The sequence below is a fragment of the Clupea harengus genome, chromosome 2 (assembly GCF_900700415.2).
Source record: "Clupea harengus chromosome 2, Ch_v2.0.2, whole genome shotgun sequence".
In the NCBI taxonomy this organism is placed as follows: Eukaryota; Metazoa; Chordata; class Actinopteri; order Clupeiformes; family Clupeidae; genus Clupea; species Clupea harengus.
In genome coordinates this window covers 31,208,188-31,224,565 of record NC_045153.1, presented here as the reverse complement: position 1 = coordinate 31,224,565, position 16,378 = coordinate 31,208,188, and the positions used below count along the sequence as shown (strand labels likewise).

At 43.2% G+C, this 16,378-nt stretch overlaps 1 protein-coding gene across 1 annotated transcript in view; it reads right to left on the bottom strand.

Annotated features, from left to right (window-relative positions):
* Positions 1-4,248: 4,248 nt before the first annotated feature.
* Positions 4,249-16,378, bottom strand: part of edar (ectodysplasin A receptor) — a 30,234-nt gene continuing 18,104 nt past the window's right edge. Inside the window, exons 5-12 of the mRNA XM_012825082.3 lie at positions 15,821-15,906; positions 11,960-12,040; positions 11,689-11,814; positions 11,398-11,472; positions 9,802-9,874; positions 8,318-8,504; positions 7,953-8,013; positions 4,249-7,143 (exon numbers count right to left, since the gene is read on the bottom strand). Coding sequence (XP_012680536.2) covers positions 6,803-7,143; positions 7,953-8,013; positions 8,318-8,504; positions 9,802-9,874; positions 11,398-11,472; positions 11,689-11,814; positions 11,960-12,040; positions 15,821-15,906 — 1,030 coding nt within the window. The 3' untranslated portion in view covers positions 4,249-6,802. The remainder of the gene's footprint in view (positions 7,144-7,952; positions 8,014-8,317; positions 8,505-9,801; positions 9,875-11,397; positions 11,473-11,688; positions 11,815-11,959; positions 12,041-15,820; positions 15,907-16,378) is intronic.

Here is a 16,378-nt window from a genome sequence, read left to right as displayed (position 1 = left end):
TTCACTTTCAAATGTTAAAACTTAAACCCAGTTTAAAACTATTTTGGTTTTAATTTATTTATGTTTGGACTTAAAATGAGATGCAGACAATTGCCCTATCTCTCCTGGAATCTCCTATTTACTGGAAAGCCACATCTGTCACTGCAGGTCCTTGGCCTTCAGTGCATTTCACTCTATTTGGAACCATCTGAGGAAATCTTGGGGAAGAAAGCACAGCCGTTTGTAGTGCGCATACTTGACCATAGCATACTGAAGTCAGGACAGAAGATGGATTACTGCTCATGTTCATCTTTCACTACCTTCACAGCTTTGCCAGTTCAGCGAGCTGCTTCATTTAACAAAATGATGAATGCTTGAGGAGGTTTAAAAGATTACAGGTGTTGATTGCTTCACTTTTGTTGAATAATTCTCACTATAGCGTATCTCTCTCACACACACACTCACACACACACACACAGGCAGATGTGGTCCTGCCAGATGGAGTGGAGTTCCATACCTCGGCCATGTGCACCTACTCTGAGTCGGATGGTTAGCCTGTAGCCCCGTTTGACAGTGTAGCCCATCTCTGCATGGTTGATTCAGAAATAACAAATCCTTTCTTAGGCTGTGTAGTCAGCGCGTTACCTGCACATTTGCATTCATTTCCAAAGCCTTCTGTTGATGGAAGAGATGCAGCATTAACACCATTAGCACGATGCCTTGCTTGACTGAAACCGATTGACCGGTCACGTTTTAGAAATAGGAGGTTTCAGTAGTTTAATGAGTTTTCAGAGTAATGAAGTCCTATTTTCAGTGAGCTTTCATTTTTATTTTTGAACTTGCCATGTTGAAGAGATTGTAATGAGGTATCAGTCAGGACGTGATGTGAAGGGTTTAACAGCGTGAACACAGATTTGTTCTGCTGTGAGACTGGTGCCCAGCCTTGACAGCTTTTCCATAACACGACATGTTCCCTAAAGCAGCCGGTGCAGAATTAATGAAAATATTTGAGTTTGAATATGTCCTGTTTTACTTGAGGAGTGAAAAAAAAACTAATTTTCCACACACTGGTTTTGATGGGTCTTGCCTGAGGAACAGCTTGTCCTTTGTTTTTTTTAATTTATTTTTGTAGTGTAGTTACTTGCCACCTTCCATTTATCTAGAGTGGAGCGAAACCAACTTCAGCTTATGCAGCATTCACCTCACAGCTCTGGAGCGCTCTGTGCGTAAGCCTCCTATGTGCCCTGGCTGTAAGTGCTCAGCGTTGGAGAAGTGCAAGCCTGCAGATGAGGGTCGGAGCCCTCCTCACCACCACTCACTCGCCTCAACTCTGCATTTCATCTGGAGGGAGGCTAAGCAAGCGTCATTCATCATGGCACAGCCATTTATTTTAATATGCACACCCCAAGGTCCCAAGTGCCTGTGAATTTTCCAGTAAACTGTCAGCAGTTGATTTATTTATTTTCATTACTTGACGTACTTTTTAAGGTTCGAAAATATATATCTGTTCTGTTTCATACACATTTATATACTGAAAGGCATCAGAAACGCGCTGTGGTTTTAGTTATTTATGTTTGGGTATTTTCAGTTGACCTTAATCTCAGTGGAAACAATTTAACATCCCCACGGTTCTATTTTTTCTGCCTCGTGGTCATTAAAATTTTATTTACATTTCAAGGGGACTTTGGGTAAGTGGTTATGCTTAGCCAGACATAAAATGAAGCAATCATTTCAAATGTTCGAAACCGCTAAATACATATGTCTATTTCGCTTGTGTTCATAATAATGCCTGTTTTTTTTTCTTTCTATTGTGGGCTGTATTTCACTTGAAGAGAAGTCAGGAGAGAAAGGAAATGTGTTTAATTGTGAGTGTTAGTAAGCCTGTTCATGTTCCATTTTACAGACTGCTTATCCCCTGACCACTATGCTGTGCTAATGCTTTATAGCATATCATGGAACACATGATGTAGGTGAACAATTCCAGTCTGGCCTTTCATCTCCGTTCCCTCTGGCCTTCTGATGAGATGAGAAACCAGACCGACTCTACTCACTGACTGCACACCGTGGCACCTGTGCTATCAATGTGTAATTGGTAAGTAGATACTTGTGATTTCATGGCAAATTCAATTCTATCACTAACAAGCTTCCCTAGTCATTGTTTTTATTCATTGCTTAAATGATACGCCATACCTTGGCTGAGGAAATGTACACGGTTTCCCATATTTGTCTGAATGTGATTGATGACATCCACAGCAGGAGGCTTGTTTGAGCATGCTGCCGTACTTTAGCTTTCTATTTTCACATCATTTTCATTCACTCTTCGGCAACACAACAGATCGCAGTTTCACCCTAAACTGTTTTCTGCATATTAAATAGTAAACGCCAAAATAAATTATGTTTTGTGCTTAAGTGTGCATTGTGAAGAGTGAATGATTAGAAGCTGTCAAAACAGCATGTCAGATGTTGCATTTCTCAATGCAGTATTGAGGCCATGGCAGCAAATAACAAGCCTCGACAAGCTTTGTTTAGGATGCAAGTTATGACAATTTCAAGAATACAGATGAGTTTTCCTGGCTCCATCAGTTATTGTCCACACACCTCATGGTAGGCTCCAGTTCCGTGTGATGGACTCTGTGTCTAAAGGGCATCCCAGAGCAACTGCACTGCTGCCACCTTTTCACACACACACACACACACACACACACACACACACACACACACACACACACACACACACACACACACACACACACACACACACACACACACACACACACTCTGACAGAGAGAGAGAAGAGAACTCCCTGCCCTGGGGGGTCCAGCACTGCGTTCAGTCTAAATGCCAAGCCCTAATGACAAGCTCCCGCAATGAGCCCTCAGGTGCCTGTCATCCCTGGTGCCTTTAAAGCCAGGGATTATCTTCAGCAAAGAACACCAGCCCCGTTTGAAATCTGAACACAGCCTGCAGTGCCCAGCGCTATCACATTTGACAATTTCTTTTCTTGACTGCAGGGGAAGATCACAGGCCGCGCTTCAATGAGGTATTTCATTCTTTATTTTCTCGCTCCTCTTGGCATATGTGGCCTGTAGGTGTGCGCAGGGAGGGGGACGGCTCAGCTCTGATGTAGTGCCACATGGGATGGCTGGAAGTGATACGCGGTGGGAAAAGACCATGGTGAAACCCGTGACTCAGATGGTGGAGGTGGCCGAGCCGTGAGCACAGAAGCCCATCAGCGCAGGGTTGTCTTTGGAAACGACCGGCCGTGTCACGCTGCCTGTTCTCTGCCGAAGGCCTGCTTTTAATGAGCTTCTCGTCGTGAGGACTGGTGGACCGACTCCTGCGTGGGTGCAGCTCGTGGTTCTCTGAAGCACATTTCAACACTGGAACCGCTCAAGTCACTTTTTTCTTCAAAGAATCCTGTCAGAATATTTCTCCTCTCATGAATACATTAATGACAGATATAATAAAGTTGCAATGTGCTGTGTGTCTGTGTGTGTTTAGGTGTGTGTGTGTGTGTGTGTGTGCATATGTTTGTGTATTTGAGCGAATGCTTGCGATGGTGGGAGATAGCATGTGTCCCTGTGCGTAGTACCCGACCTGTCATCAGAAAGCAATAAAAAATCCCTTCCCCTGCGTTTTCCAGTCCAAATGGTTCGAGACCTCCTGTGATTTTCAATAAGAGCCACCCAACCACAGAGCACACTTTGTTTTCGATTTGATTCTTTGGGTCTAAAAGATCCTGTCATCTGAAAGCGCTCAAGTAACCGTAAAACAAAACTCAAATGGCTGAGTGCTGATGGACAGCTGCTGGAGGGGCTGCCTAATGCCTAATGGCCATGTGAGATGCACGGTGAAGGGAGGCCAAACACAATCAGTGCTGTGCTGTGCAAAGCACTGTGGGATTGCTTCTCCTGTCCCTCTGCTGTGTGAAGTGAATCATTGTATCCCCCCCCACACCACACGCATGCATACAGGCTTAACTCAATCTGGGCTCTATTAATCATACACTGTGGTGGCCGTACAGTACCTACGCCACGTTGTCATCAAACCCCTCGGTCCAGCAGGAGGGGAAGCCGCCAGCTATGGAGAAAAACTTGGTTGTGCAATTCTGTATGGCTGCAGTCATGAAGTCATGAAGTTTTAATCAAACAAAAGGGGGCATTTATTCTGCTTTTTTATGAACATAAAAAACAACTTTACTTGAACATAACAAATAAATACATGAATTCGAACAATGGTGATAAAGATTAAAATAAAAACTGAAAAGCTTTTTTAATTTCTAACTAATACTTCTTTATTGCGATGCATATGTACAGTAATAAGTTATATATACACTTACATTTTGTATTGTACATCTGGTATTGTTTTGCTTTTGTGTTTTCTTAAAATCTACTCTGTACGTAAAATATGTTGAGGTAAGTGAACCTGTTATCAACCAAGCCCAACCACATTTCTGTCATTCACTGATGGCTGCTCTGTCCTGCTTTACATGGTGAAACAATAGATATTTGGCAGTGAATACATGTCAAAAGCGTAAGAATGTACATGCAGATCCGTTCCTTAACACCACCGGAGTCCTGCTCCTGTTGAATTGAACTTTGGCAAAAACTGGGTCTTAGCTGTGTGAACACAGCACTGCAGAGACTGTGGACACACACACACTCTTGTTCTAGTCATGACAGAGACTAACCAGTTCTGTTTGAAACACATAGTAGCTAACACAGCTAGTTATGTGTAACAAGGGCCTCATGCAGGAAGCGATATACGAACACATTTCCACTTGTTTTTGTTCGTATCCATGATTTGGTCTTGTTTTGTTAGTACCCATTGTTTTCTGGGTTTCACCAATCTTTTCTTATTTTTGCTCTCCTCTTTTACAAGTGGTCGAGAGCACTGTTACAAAGTCAAGAAAAAAAAAACATCTCGTTTTCACAGTCCACGAATCGTTTGTCAACGCAAGGAAGTCACATTTCGATTATTATAGGTTTTAGGGTAATTGTACTTGATTGGATTATCTGTGGGCTAAAGAAATACTATTGGTCCGTTGATCCCAATTAATACTATAAAAACCCTTGATGATATTGCTTGCGTTCAGCTTCTGAATGGCTTACATACTGCTCTTAGATGCTCTCCAATTCTTGGCATGTGCCAGAGTATTTGTACACGGCACAACGCCTGCCCTGATATAGTGTTTAGGGGGCGCTACCTAAGCTTATATTAAACGGCCACACACCTGCAATTTATGATAAAGTGTGAATGATCATCCAGCACATCTGGGGCAAGAGCACATCTGGATGGAGAAGGATATTTGGTGCATCTGGAGTTGGCTTCTCTTTCTCTTTTTCTTCTCTTAACACAGACAATATAAGGCTGCATATGAGCCCCAAATATTGTACTTATTAGATCATTCACTAAATTGTACATTGAAATTATATTCATATAATTAATGTTATTATATCATTGTGGTTACAAAAGTAAAAATGATGGCAAATTCAATTCAATTTGTGAAACTCAATCCTGTCTGACTGTGAAGAGTACGCATTGGAATGCCTGGAGAGCAAACACTGAAACAGTACACAAAAATGAACTAGTTCTCAAATAGGGCACAAATATGTTCCAACATTGCATAAAGTTAAGAACAGTTGTCATTTACAGCTTATTTAGAATTCCCTGGCTTGAATGCATGAAAGTGGGCTAGTCCGCTGGTCAGCAGGCATGCCGCTGTGTTGCCCGTTTCACTGGCACCTTTGGCATGCAGTTAAGTGCCTCAGCGGCTGCCTTTCGGTTATATTAGCCACTTTTATGGCTTTTCCATTTCGTCTTATTAGTTAATTGGGTGCTGGAAATCACAGGCACTTTGTAAACCACCAATTTCGGGCCAATTATAACCAGCAGCGGCAACAAACCACAGGAGGCGAAGGCACAGGCTTACGAGGGGTTTTGTTGCTCCATCTCCCGTCCCCACCATCAGGCCAGCACTTTATGATGTAGCCCTAAACCCATGAATATCAGTGTGTTCAGACAACTGGATGCTGCTTGACCGTAGAAATGGAACTTAGAATTCTACATGCATAAACATCTGGTGGACTTCTCCCTGTCCAGCTTTGGTAGAGAGCGTGAGTAAGACCGCTGGCTTCATGTGAAGTTGATATACCTTCATGTGAACCTAATAGACCTCTCAGCAGAAGGCTTATGAGAAGGCTGTTAAACTGGGCTCCACTGGGCTGGGATGGTATGGGCACTGTGGGTGACTTGTGGGACTTCCATAAGTAAAACTGTTTTCAGAGCCTTTTTTTCCCACTGAACCTTGTGAAATGATCAAAAAGACATTGACTGCTTAAAACTCAGCCACTTCTCTGGAGCATCCTGCGGGAAGTTTGCAGGGTATTTTGTTGTTCGCCTGTTCCTTTACCCAATCATGAGGATAATAGAAACCAACTTGTGGTTTGTGGGAGACATAAAACAACCAAAACAAGAGAGAAAGAAACAACTGACAACTTTAAAAAGTAAAAAGAAAAATACTAAATAAAAAAATCCAAACTGGACTTCATGATTCATCTCAGGCCCGGGCTGTTCTTGGTCCCTAATGAGTTCAGTAACGTGCTGTTAGTTCCAGCCTGCTGTGCACTGAGAGTCAGAGAGGGAAAACAACAGGCAGGCAGGCGGGCGGGCGGGCAGGCAACGTGTGAGGGACGAGGCTCCGTATGCACGCCTGTCTCTCTGTGTCTCTGCCAGGGAGGCCTGCTGGTATTCTTCATGTGAAGCGGAGCTGTTAAAGAGGTGGGGGGGGGGGGGGTTTGGTGGGGAGGAGAGGAGAGGTTCTTACACACTGGCACAGCGGGACGAGAGAGTGGGGCCCACGGGAATGTGGGGTACCCCCTCCAGCCCCCCGAGCAGGTCTATGCAGAGGGACTCCACGGCGTCCAGGCGCTCGATCTGCACCAGCTTGGTGAGCAGGTCCGGGATGCTGTAGCCAGCTGTGCTGATGCGGTCGAACAGCTGCATGCCGTCCGTCATGCCCCCAATCTCGTCGCGCTTCAAGCCGAAGCTCTCGGCCAGGTGACGCCACGTCTTCACCACAGCCTTGTCCGTGTTGTAGGTGGAGCTGAGCATGCGGCTGGTCTTCTCCAGACAGTCAAAGGGCAGCTCCGTGGGACTCAGACCTGGCAGGGCAGGAGGAAGATGCTCTGGTCAGTGGGTGGAGGTTTATGCTTTCAAATATGGACATTTAGGGCCAGAGTTAAGCTTATTGTTAGATTATTTTAATTTACTTTTTATTGCAAAACCTCAGGTAGAACAACAGAGCATGAATACGTTATAATTTCTTATAACATAGTCACATCTTTTATGGTTTATCAAGGTACTTTATAGAATAGAATAGAGTAGAATTTAATCTCTTAATAGATGTGTAAAAGACCTGAATACAAGTTGTTTGACACTAGCATAATTAATACAACCCCTTTGAAAATTTGTAAAGGATTTTTTTCCCCATTTCTTCCCTGTTTTTAAAAGGGTAGAGCTACTTTTGACCTATGCCAGTGCAGAAGGAATTAATTTTGTTGTTATAACAGAGAGTAGAAAGGAACACAAACATGAGGCACGGCAGTGGAAAAGCTCATATCCAAACAGCTTGCCTCATTTGGTCAGTGTTAATGTATTCAAGAGAGATACAAGATGCATGACAGATGGTCTGAGATCAGTTTGGGTGGAAGCGCCTCATCCACGGTTCCAGATGCAGCTGAGCATATGCTCACTCAGTGACCTAGGAAAGCACAGACTTATTGCCTATGAGCTCAGTTTTATAGGCATGCGTTGCGCTTGCTTATGAAACCTTTCTTAGCGCACATCGTTAAGCTACCAGGCTGGTGCTTTGCGCCTGATATTGTTCAAGCTCGTCCATTGAGTGGGAGCTGCAGGGGGGACAAAGCACTTGTCTGTTTGGGCTGCAGGTAGGGAGAGAAACACCACTTACCCTCAGCAACACTGCAGGCCTTTGTGTAGAGATCCAAGATTTTTTTCCTTCGACTCTGAATCTGCGGGTACAGTGACAAACAAGAAGTCAGCCTGAGTCAGGAAATACGACCTCTCTGTCTCCAACGACTTATGAATATTAAAACAAAATGGTAGTTTACACCTTAAAGGATGACGTAGCAGCAAAAGAGAAATAAATAGTACAGATAGCAGTTGTGAGAAGTTAAGCCATCAAATCTACTGGCTATTTCATTTTACTCCAGTACATTTCTAATAAACAGGGCTGCCCTACACCAAAGAATATGTAGTCAGGCCGTTTTGAAATCTAAACTGGAAAGTTCCTGGCATACGGTCTGAGTGGCTTACCCCGGTGGCCTTGCTGTTGTTGTTATTGTTGCAGATGGTGCTGGCCGAGCAGGTCTTCTCCCGGGTGAGATGCACCAGTGACAACAGGCAGAGGTCCGAGGCACCCTGCTTCTCCTGGGCGGCCTCCTCGTCACTGTCAATGCTGCGGCTCAACAGCTGCTCGTTCTCCGAGGAGGCATCGTTCTCACTGAGGACAACAGCGCACGTCAGCATGTTTAGTGCTTAGGAACACCGTCAAGTTGAACTGCAGAGCCTGCACCTGTATGATCATCTATTAGGACACCACTGTAATATGTTATCTTGTGATGGTTTGGTAGACATTTACCAATGCACCTTGGTTCCTGATTTTTTTTCCACATCACCACCACCTTAGGTAACCTTGCTTAGGCATATTACACAGCCTGCAGAACAATTGCCCCCTCTGACTATTTCTGGTAAAAGCACCTTGTTGACAAAGGGTGCTCAGAGATGCTCACAGAATGTCATTGTTTCTAAGACATATAATACCTGCTCCGACTTGGCAACCACCACACTGAATTAGCACATCCTCTGGCATGCATGCGTGCCCTGCTCAGCCACACTATTTCCCCTGAGTGCTGGGGGATGGGGCTTCACCATCACACTCTTGTCCTTACAGTCTCACTAGAGCTTCTCAGAGGGCTGTGGAGACAGACCTGCGTTTCTCTAGTCAGTGCAGTTGTGTAGGCTAAACTAAGTTCTAGAATTGTAACACATGACATACAGCTTCACCCGATATGTAAGACTATCCTGATGAGTGTGTGTCAAGCCCTCATGAGAATTCATCTGTTCTCATGCCTGGTGTGTAACAGAGAATAAACCCTCATTGTCTGGTTGAAGATGGGTCAAGGAGAGAAGCTGGCTCTCCCCACTTCTTCTCAGACAGGTGAAAAAAAGAAGGAAAGGGTTTAGGGCAAAGAGCTGTCACCCTCCAAAGAAGTGCTGTTTTCAACTGGTGGTTTGGTTGAGGCAGCTCATAATTATAACTCCCTCAATTATGTTTGTGTAAATGAACATCTCCCCCTGAAACCCAGGCTTCAGGGCGCGTTTGTGCTCAACTACCTCATCCCTCCCAAAGCCACATAATGTTTCCAGACAAGAAAAGAAAAAAAACTCCAAGTGAACTTGGTTTTCCATGCCATGCTCATTCAAGGGGGTACACACACACAAAACCATTCCAGAACTGCCTACGCCACGAAAAGAGCCAGCAGCTAGACTCAACTGCTAGAACTTGCCCTGTGGTGACTTAATTACCGGCAGATCCTGAGCAGAAAACCAGATAAAAATCATGTCTTTGAGGCCTTCGTTCAAGTTTCAACAGAGTGTACATGTCTTGTCTTTGTTGTCACATTTAGATTCATTCCCGATGTAAGGAGAATAATGCAAACCCAAGTTAAACCATTAATGTAATGATCTGTTAAATACCTATAAATGTAAAGGCTTTTACATCACAGAGCAGTTCTTACCTTTTCACCGTCTTGGGAGGAGTAGGCTTGAGCTTATCGAATTCATCCTTCTCCGAGAATATCACAACATTTTCTGGAGAAAAAAAATTGAAATAAAAAAATAAAATAAAACTTACTTTGATTGTAATCCATGTCAGACCAAATCAACATGAAATGAATCGGTAACTGCAAACGTTTCTTCATTTCTATTCTCATGGGGACTCACTGTTCTCCTACCTCCCATGGAATGCTCACAACCGAACAACACCGGTCACTACCCTGCTCTGTTCTGTTGTGGTAAATAAATAAAGTCAGGAAATGGTAACTATGATGTCTCTCTAAATGAATGTCATGGATCTAATCCCCTCTAAGGCCACGATGAGAAACAAGTCCACCACCTGTGACGCTAGTCATGAGATGTTTTGTTGGACGGCCTCACTGAAGCCTGGCCCACACACTGGTAGAATGATTTGAAGTGATGGCATTCATTGGAGAAATCAGTTCAAGGTGCTCTCAGCTATACAGCTACTGTCCATCAAACTGACGTCCTGACGTAGAAACCTTAATTAGGTGCTTTCAAAGAGAAGACAGCTGCTCTTGTATGCACAGATACCAAGGAGCATATTCTGGCACTAAACTATTAGGCTTTTAATTTCATTCATTTAGTGGCGAACCTCTCCAACTCCAAACTAATAGCACCACTGACACATCACACTTGAGGGTGGCCTTTATAGAAATGAAACACCAAAACCATTTCAGTATCATGATGCAGCTGGAGGATTCCTGTCTTTTCTTTCCTATTGAGTCTGGCTGGCATTATCCAAACACCTCTGAAGTCTGAATCACCGTTCTTGAGAAACAGTCCAGGTGGAAGAGAAGACTTGACAACATGAAGTTTGCATTAGATTCTATAATTGGACCAAAACCTGCGAGCTGACAACAGGGACTCCGCATAACTAATACTGTTTGACAAGCGTGGGAGAAATGATTGATGCCGGTCTCAGACCTGCTGATGAAAAGTGAATTCCTGTGCAGCAGTACATGTTAATACACTCGCTAGCTTCCCTAGCGCCAGCCATGTGTGAATATGTGAAGCCCAGGCAGCTGATAACTATTACGTAGCGCTAGAGCTAGCTCTCAGACCTCAGAGAATGGCATGCATAGAAGTTATCGCCTAGATTTGACTTCAAATAGATCAAATCAACTTAAGTGATTATCAGCGTAATCTATTATAAGCGGCACATATATATGCTCTCCTGTTCAGCAACAATCTCATCCTCCAAATAGTATTTGCATTTCAATGCATCCGAATACCCAAGCCTAATGACCCAATACACTTTAGAAGTAACTGTCAGTATCAGGTTCCAGGCCCTGTTACCCTGAGTCTGCACATCTATAGCCTAAAGCTACAGGTAAAACCTTAACTAAACATTCCAAGAGGTCTCGCTCACTTCTCAAGAGGTATGTAGCCCACAAAACTGTCAGAAAACACCAAAGAATGGAGGTGCTGCAGAGCATCTGCCGTGCTCCCTCAGTGAACTGGCAATACTTTGGTTATCACACTTATGTCTGAATTCAATGTTCTCTGGAGCCTTTCAGTCCTGAGAAGTTTCATACCTTGGACTTCCTTCTTCTCCTCTTGTTTGCTTGTCTGCGCCTCTACAGTTTTCACCATCTGGCCAGAACAGCAGGCTGGAGGCACACACACACACACACACACACACACACACACACACACACACACACACACACACACACACACACACACACACACACACACACACACAATCCATGTAGTTATGCTATTTCTCAAGACGGTTTGTTGACATTATATAAGAATGAGGGTGTTTCTTTGAGAGGGGGATTGTGAGAGCGCATGTACAGAACCTGGTGTAATGTCTGCCTTACCTTGTCCACTGGGCTTGGCTTTGAGGATATAGAACATGATGATCAGCACTATGGCGATGGCCATGATGAAGATGGTTGACATGGCGATGATGAGGGCCGTTGCTAGGTGACCTTGTCCAGTTGGATCTACGGCAAGAGGATACAAAATAAATACACTCATGCATGCTGATTGACACTCCCATGGTACTTTTAAAAATGGCCTCTGTAACACACAACTAATCATTTCAGGTAGTCTTTAAAAAGAACAATGAGTTGGTATGATTAAGCACACCTTTCTCTGGGTGTGGAAAAATGGTGGTACTGCTTGAAGACACGCTGCGACCCTGTCCTGATTGTTTGGATGTGCGCATGCCTGCAATAAGAAAAACACACACAATGTCAGAAAACCACGAGTGCTTCATCATGATTAGACTGTCACAACCATTGGTAAGTCTTTCTCCACTGTGGCCAGAGAGCATGGTGCAGTTTACACGCCCTCTGCTCGCAAAGAACCTCCAAAATGCCAAGCATACTACAAGCGTTCATAAAATCTGATTGGATGGTCTGCTGAGAACAATATTGAAACGTCCGTAAATGTGCCTTTCCTTTTGTCATTTTTATATCTTAACATTTATGTGTCATAAATTTTAAATTTAATTTAGTTCTACTATGAATTAAGTCATCTCCTCTGGGACTGCTGGCTTCCTCAGGCTTCCCTGCTGCAATAAACATGACTGTTGTCAGTGCTTGTTTAATAAAGCGCAATGGGATGTGATAGGTACTTTTTCACAAGTTTTGTTTTGGCCCCGGATAGTTTTATGTGTTCATTATGGCGCAGTATGTCACCGGAGTAAACAGCTTGTGTTACAGCCGCCAGGACCATGCCAGCCATCTGTGCTGACCAGTTAATAAAGTGTGGGGCTTGGTCCATTTATTTGAGCAAACTTTTATTTGAGCTCAGGTGTTGACACTTGAAATGCAGTGCGCACCATGGCCCACTTAGAAAACGTCGTTTTTATGCACAGGGTTCCCAAACCAGAGGACAAGCACGGTCTGCTCACGGCCCTTTTTGTCTGTAGAATGTAACTTAGCACTTCATAACAGATTTAAGGGATTGAGAGGAGAAATGTCTGCTGAGGTAAAAGACGGACTGAGTGGTTATAATTATTCATTCACCAAGGACAGCTTTTGTTTAACATTGCTTTGAATTCTGCGCTTTTCCATCAAAAACAACTGTTAGTCACTGTATATACTAGAAAACCACCCACAGTTTAAATCCACAAATTATGAGATAGTTTGTTTGTGTGTGTATACATGTGAATGAATGTGTTTATGTACATAAACATGTGCATGCATGTGTTTCTGTGTGTGTGCGTGCATGCGTGAGTGCGTGCATGTCATTGAGATTATCTGCAGGACATTGACTTTCTTTCCTTTAGTATGTGGTACTAATTGGCGTTGTAGGCAGCCACATTGCCAGGTAAGGCAGGACTACAGTTATGAAAACCCTTGTGAAACTGAGTTTCCATGGCTGTGCTACTCATTCAAATCAGTTTGAGATCACTTCGTGTTTTGTACAGCTTGAAAACAGTTTGAGATCATTTAGTGCTTGGCACAGCTTGGAAGCTAATTTGGCACACTACTGACGCTGAGCTTTTCCAAATCTGAAGAAGTCATTGTGGCTTCCTCTATCCACAGGCCATTCATTATTAGCAATTATTAATCTCATCCGACATCAAACTGCCTTGTGAATTCCCCCCTCTGTCTGTCAGTAAAGCTTGTCAACACTTCTTAAAGACATTTGGATCAGGGAGACGGTGGTAACAGAAGACACCATAAAACTAAAAACTAGACTAAAAACTGTGTTTATTTAGTTGAAGATGCGGTAGGACAATTTCAAGTAATTTTAGATCTGTTACATTTACCTATTATCACTAATGTAAGATCTGTTGTATTTACCTCTTGTCATTAATTACACATACACCCTTTAAATAAGCAGAGGAAGACATTTGGTTTTCAAGAACACAAGAACAATGGATAATGCTCTTAAGCAGCACATGTTTGTTTCGACTTTATACATTTATGTGTATACTGTATAGCACATGCATAGATTTAAGGGCTAATTTAAATTTGAAGAACCTTTATATAAAAACTGCATAATGTTGAAGTGATACAGTCTAGGGGTAGTCAATTAAGATATGGTTTTAACAAATCCCACTGCAGCTAATTCAATTTGTCCTGTGACAAAGAATGCCTCGCAATTTTCTTTACTCTTCAAAGGAAGTTAAATGGTCCTTTGATTTCATTTCAATGTGATACTAAGTGACTGCCCTGAAAACGGAGAACCCTACAAATGTGGCATGGCCACAACGCAGTATAGTCTTATTAAAATCACCTGTGGCCATGTCACTGGCTGGGAGGTCTGGAATACATTTGGAAGCAAGCTGGACAGAAAAACTCTGCGACTCACTACAGAAGTAATATTGCAAGCAGCAGCATGTTAATAATCTTTTTATGCCCTCCATACTTTTAATTATTAGACAACAACTATGCTGTGAACTAGTATAATTTGCAGATTGCCTGGCAAGTGCTAGCCTGTCTTCACACAAAACAAGTAACTCCATGTTATGCTCTACATAGCTGTGACCTTGGTATTTCTGAGGCCCCCGCTAGATGTCTGTAATTAAAATCTAACTCCTCTTGCCATTGTCACCTCAATCATCCCGAACTGAAAAACAATTAAAGATGCGCGGAAAAATCCTTTTCTGTATACACAGATGAACTCATCACCTTCCTGTCTAGTAAGAAAACTTAGATTTTTATGGTTTAGCCATTAAGGTTACACCACAAATATCAATCACATCCTTGTACAAAACAAGTTGTCAATAAATGGTTGGGTTTTGATTGATGAAGCTTTCCTTAATGATAGTAATGCAAGTGTGTAATTTGTGAGAGAGAAAAAATAAATATTCTTGGGGAAGTTTGTGAAGCCGCTACAATGTAAAAATACAGCAGCTGTTTGCTGTTGGTCTCCATCTGACATCTTTTATTAATCTTACACGTTCACACACATAACGGCCCTGTTAACTATTTGCCTGACTTCCAAATACCAGCCAATGAGTCATTTTGGGGACACCAGTGAATCTCTCACCAAACCCAGTCCTGGTACCTCTTCGGTCATTAGACTTCAAGTAACTGTCAACATTCCCATCAACACAGATTCGAAAATGTCAGAAGGAGGAGTTGCAGGATAATCGAAATCCACTATAGCGAGAGATGAATACATCAATTCTGGTAGTCTTTGTAGAGGAGGAGAGCAGCACATGTTGCTGGGATCAAGTTCCTCCTGCTGGCATTGCCTGCTCTAGACCGCTGGGACTGTGCTGCTCTTAAAGAGCGCTTCCCGTAGGAGACAGACCTCTCTGCTCTGCTCTGCTCTGCTCTGCTCTGTGTCACTGCAACCTCTGTGGGTTTGTTCCATACACTCAGCTCTTCAGGTATGCAACGTAATCAGCAAGTCAATGATGTTATGAATGATCTGCCAAACACCAGACCGGAGCCAAAGAAAGAAAATAAATCTACGAATATTCATCAACCAGTAACGTCACTGCTGATGGACTCCAGGCAGACCCAGGTCCTCCCTGCATGTTGTATTGATGAGCAGCTATTGGTGTCATTAGGATACTGGTTTGGGATTCTGGTGATGATTTCAGATGTTGGTTGAGTTGGTTGGTCTGAGGGTTTTCTGGTTGGATCATGGCTGTGTGTGGCCCTGCCCATCTCTCCCTCTCGCTCTCCCTCTCTCTCTGATGAGAAGAGCTACGCACATACATGCAGACCCAGACAAATGGAACCATTTATCATAATTGAGTATTTCTGCACCAGCAGAAAAGAAAAGAGGCACGGAGAGTACGTGTGCATGTTCCTGATAAAGGAGCGAGTTCAAATCTATATCATTTCTCAGAGAGATATATCCCAGAGCGTGTTACATGTGGCGCGGTGAGAAGATTGTTTGGAAAGATGATGATTTATGAACGAGGTTTTCCTAACATGATCATGGATTGAAGCTCAGTACGGATGTGGAATGGTGGCACTGTGAGGTGTGGCCTACCACAGGAATACTGCAGTTTTATAGGTCTGGGTTCATTCTTACACTCTTTGGTGTTCTTCGGAGCGTTCTGACAGGAATGGCACACCATCCCGTAGATGTTCCGTGGTCGGTTCTCCAGGATGTAGTACCTGGAAGAAGAAAAAAAAACACACAATCTCAAAAGTGATCTTTTGACAGTAAAATATTGCTAATGAGCAGGTGTCATGTTGCACTTAAACACATTTGACAAATGTCTGATGTCAGCTGCATGTGATTAGCCCATATGATACGTTTTTTTTTTTGGTATTCTCTCTCCTGAGGCTCATCCTCCTGTACCTCCATACATGGCCCAACCAATACCAATTCCACTGATGACAGGATGGTAGGAAGAGGGCTTTTGTCAGCAGCAACAGGACTCATAAATCTACATATACTGGACTGTCACAGCCCTGAAACTCCATCAAAGAGGAAGGAGTTTTATGTTTGCTCATTGATCACTGGCGTTCCTTGAAAACAACCCAAGTGTCTTCTTTTTTTTATTTTGAGGAAGTACTAAAGCAGGACGTGAATCAGGATATTCAATTTCAGAGAGGAAAAAAGAGCTTTCCAACAAGGTCAAAA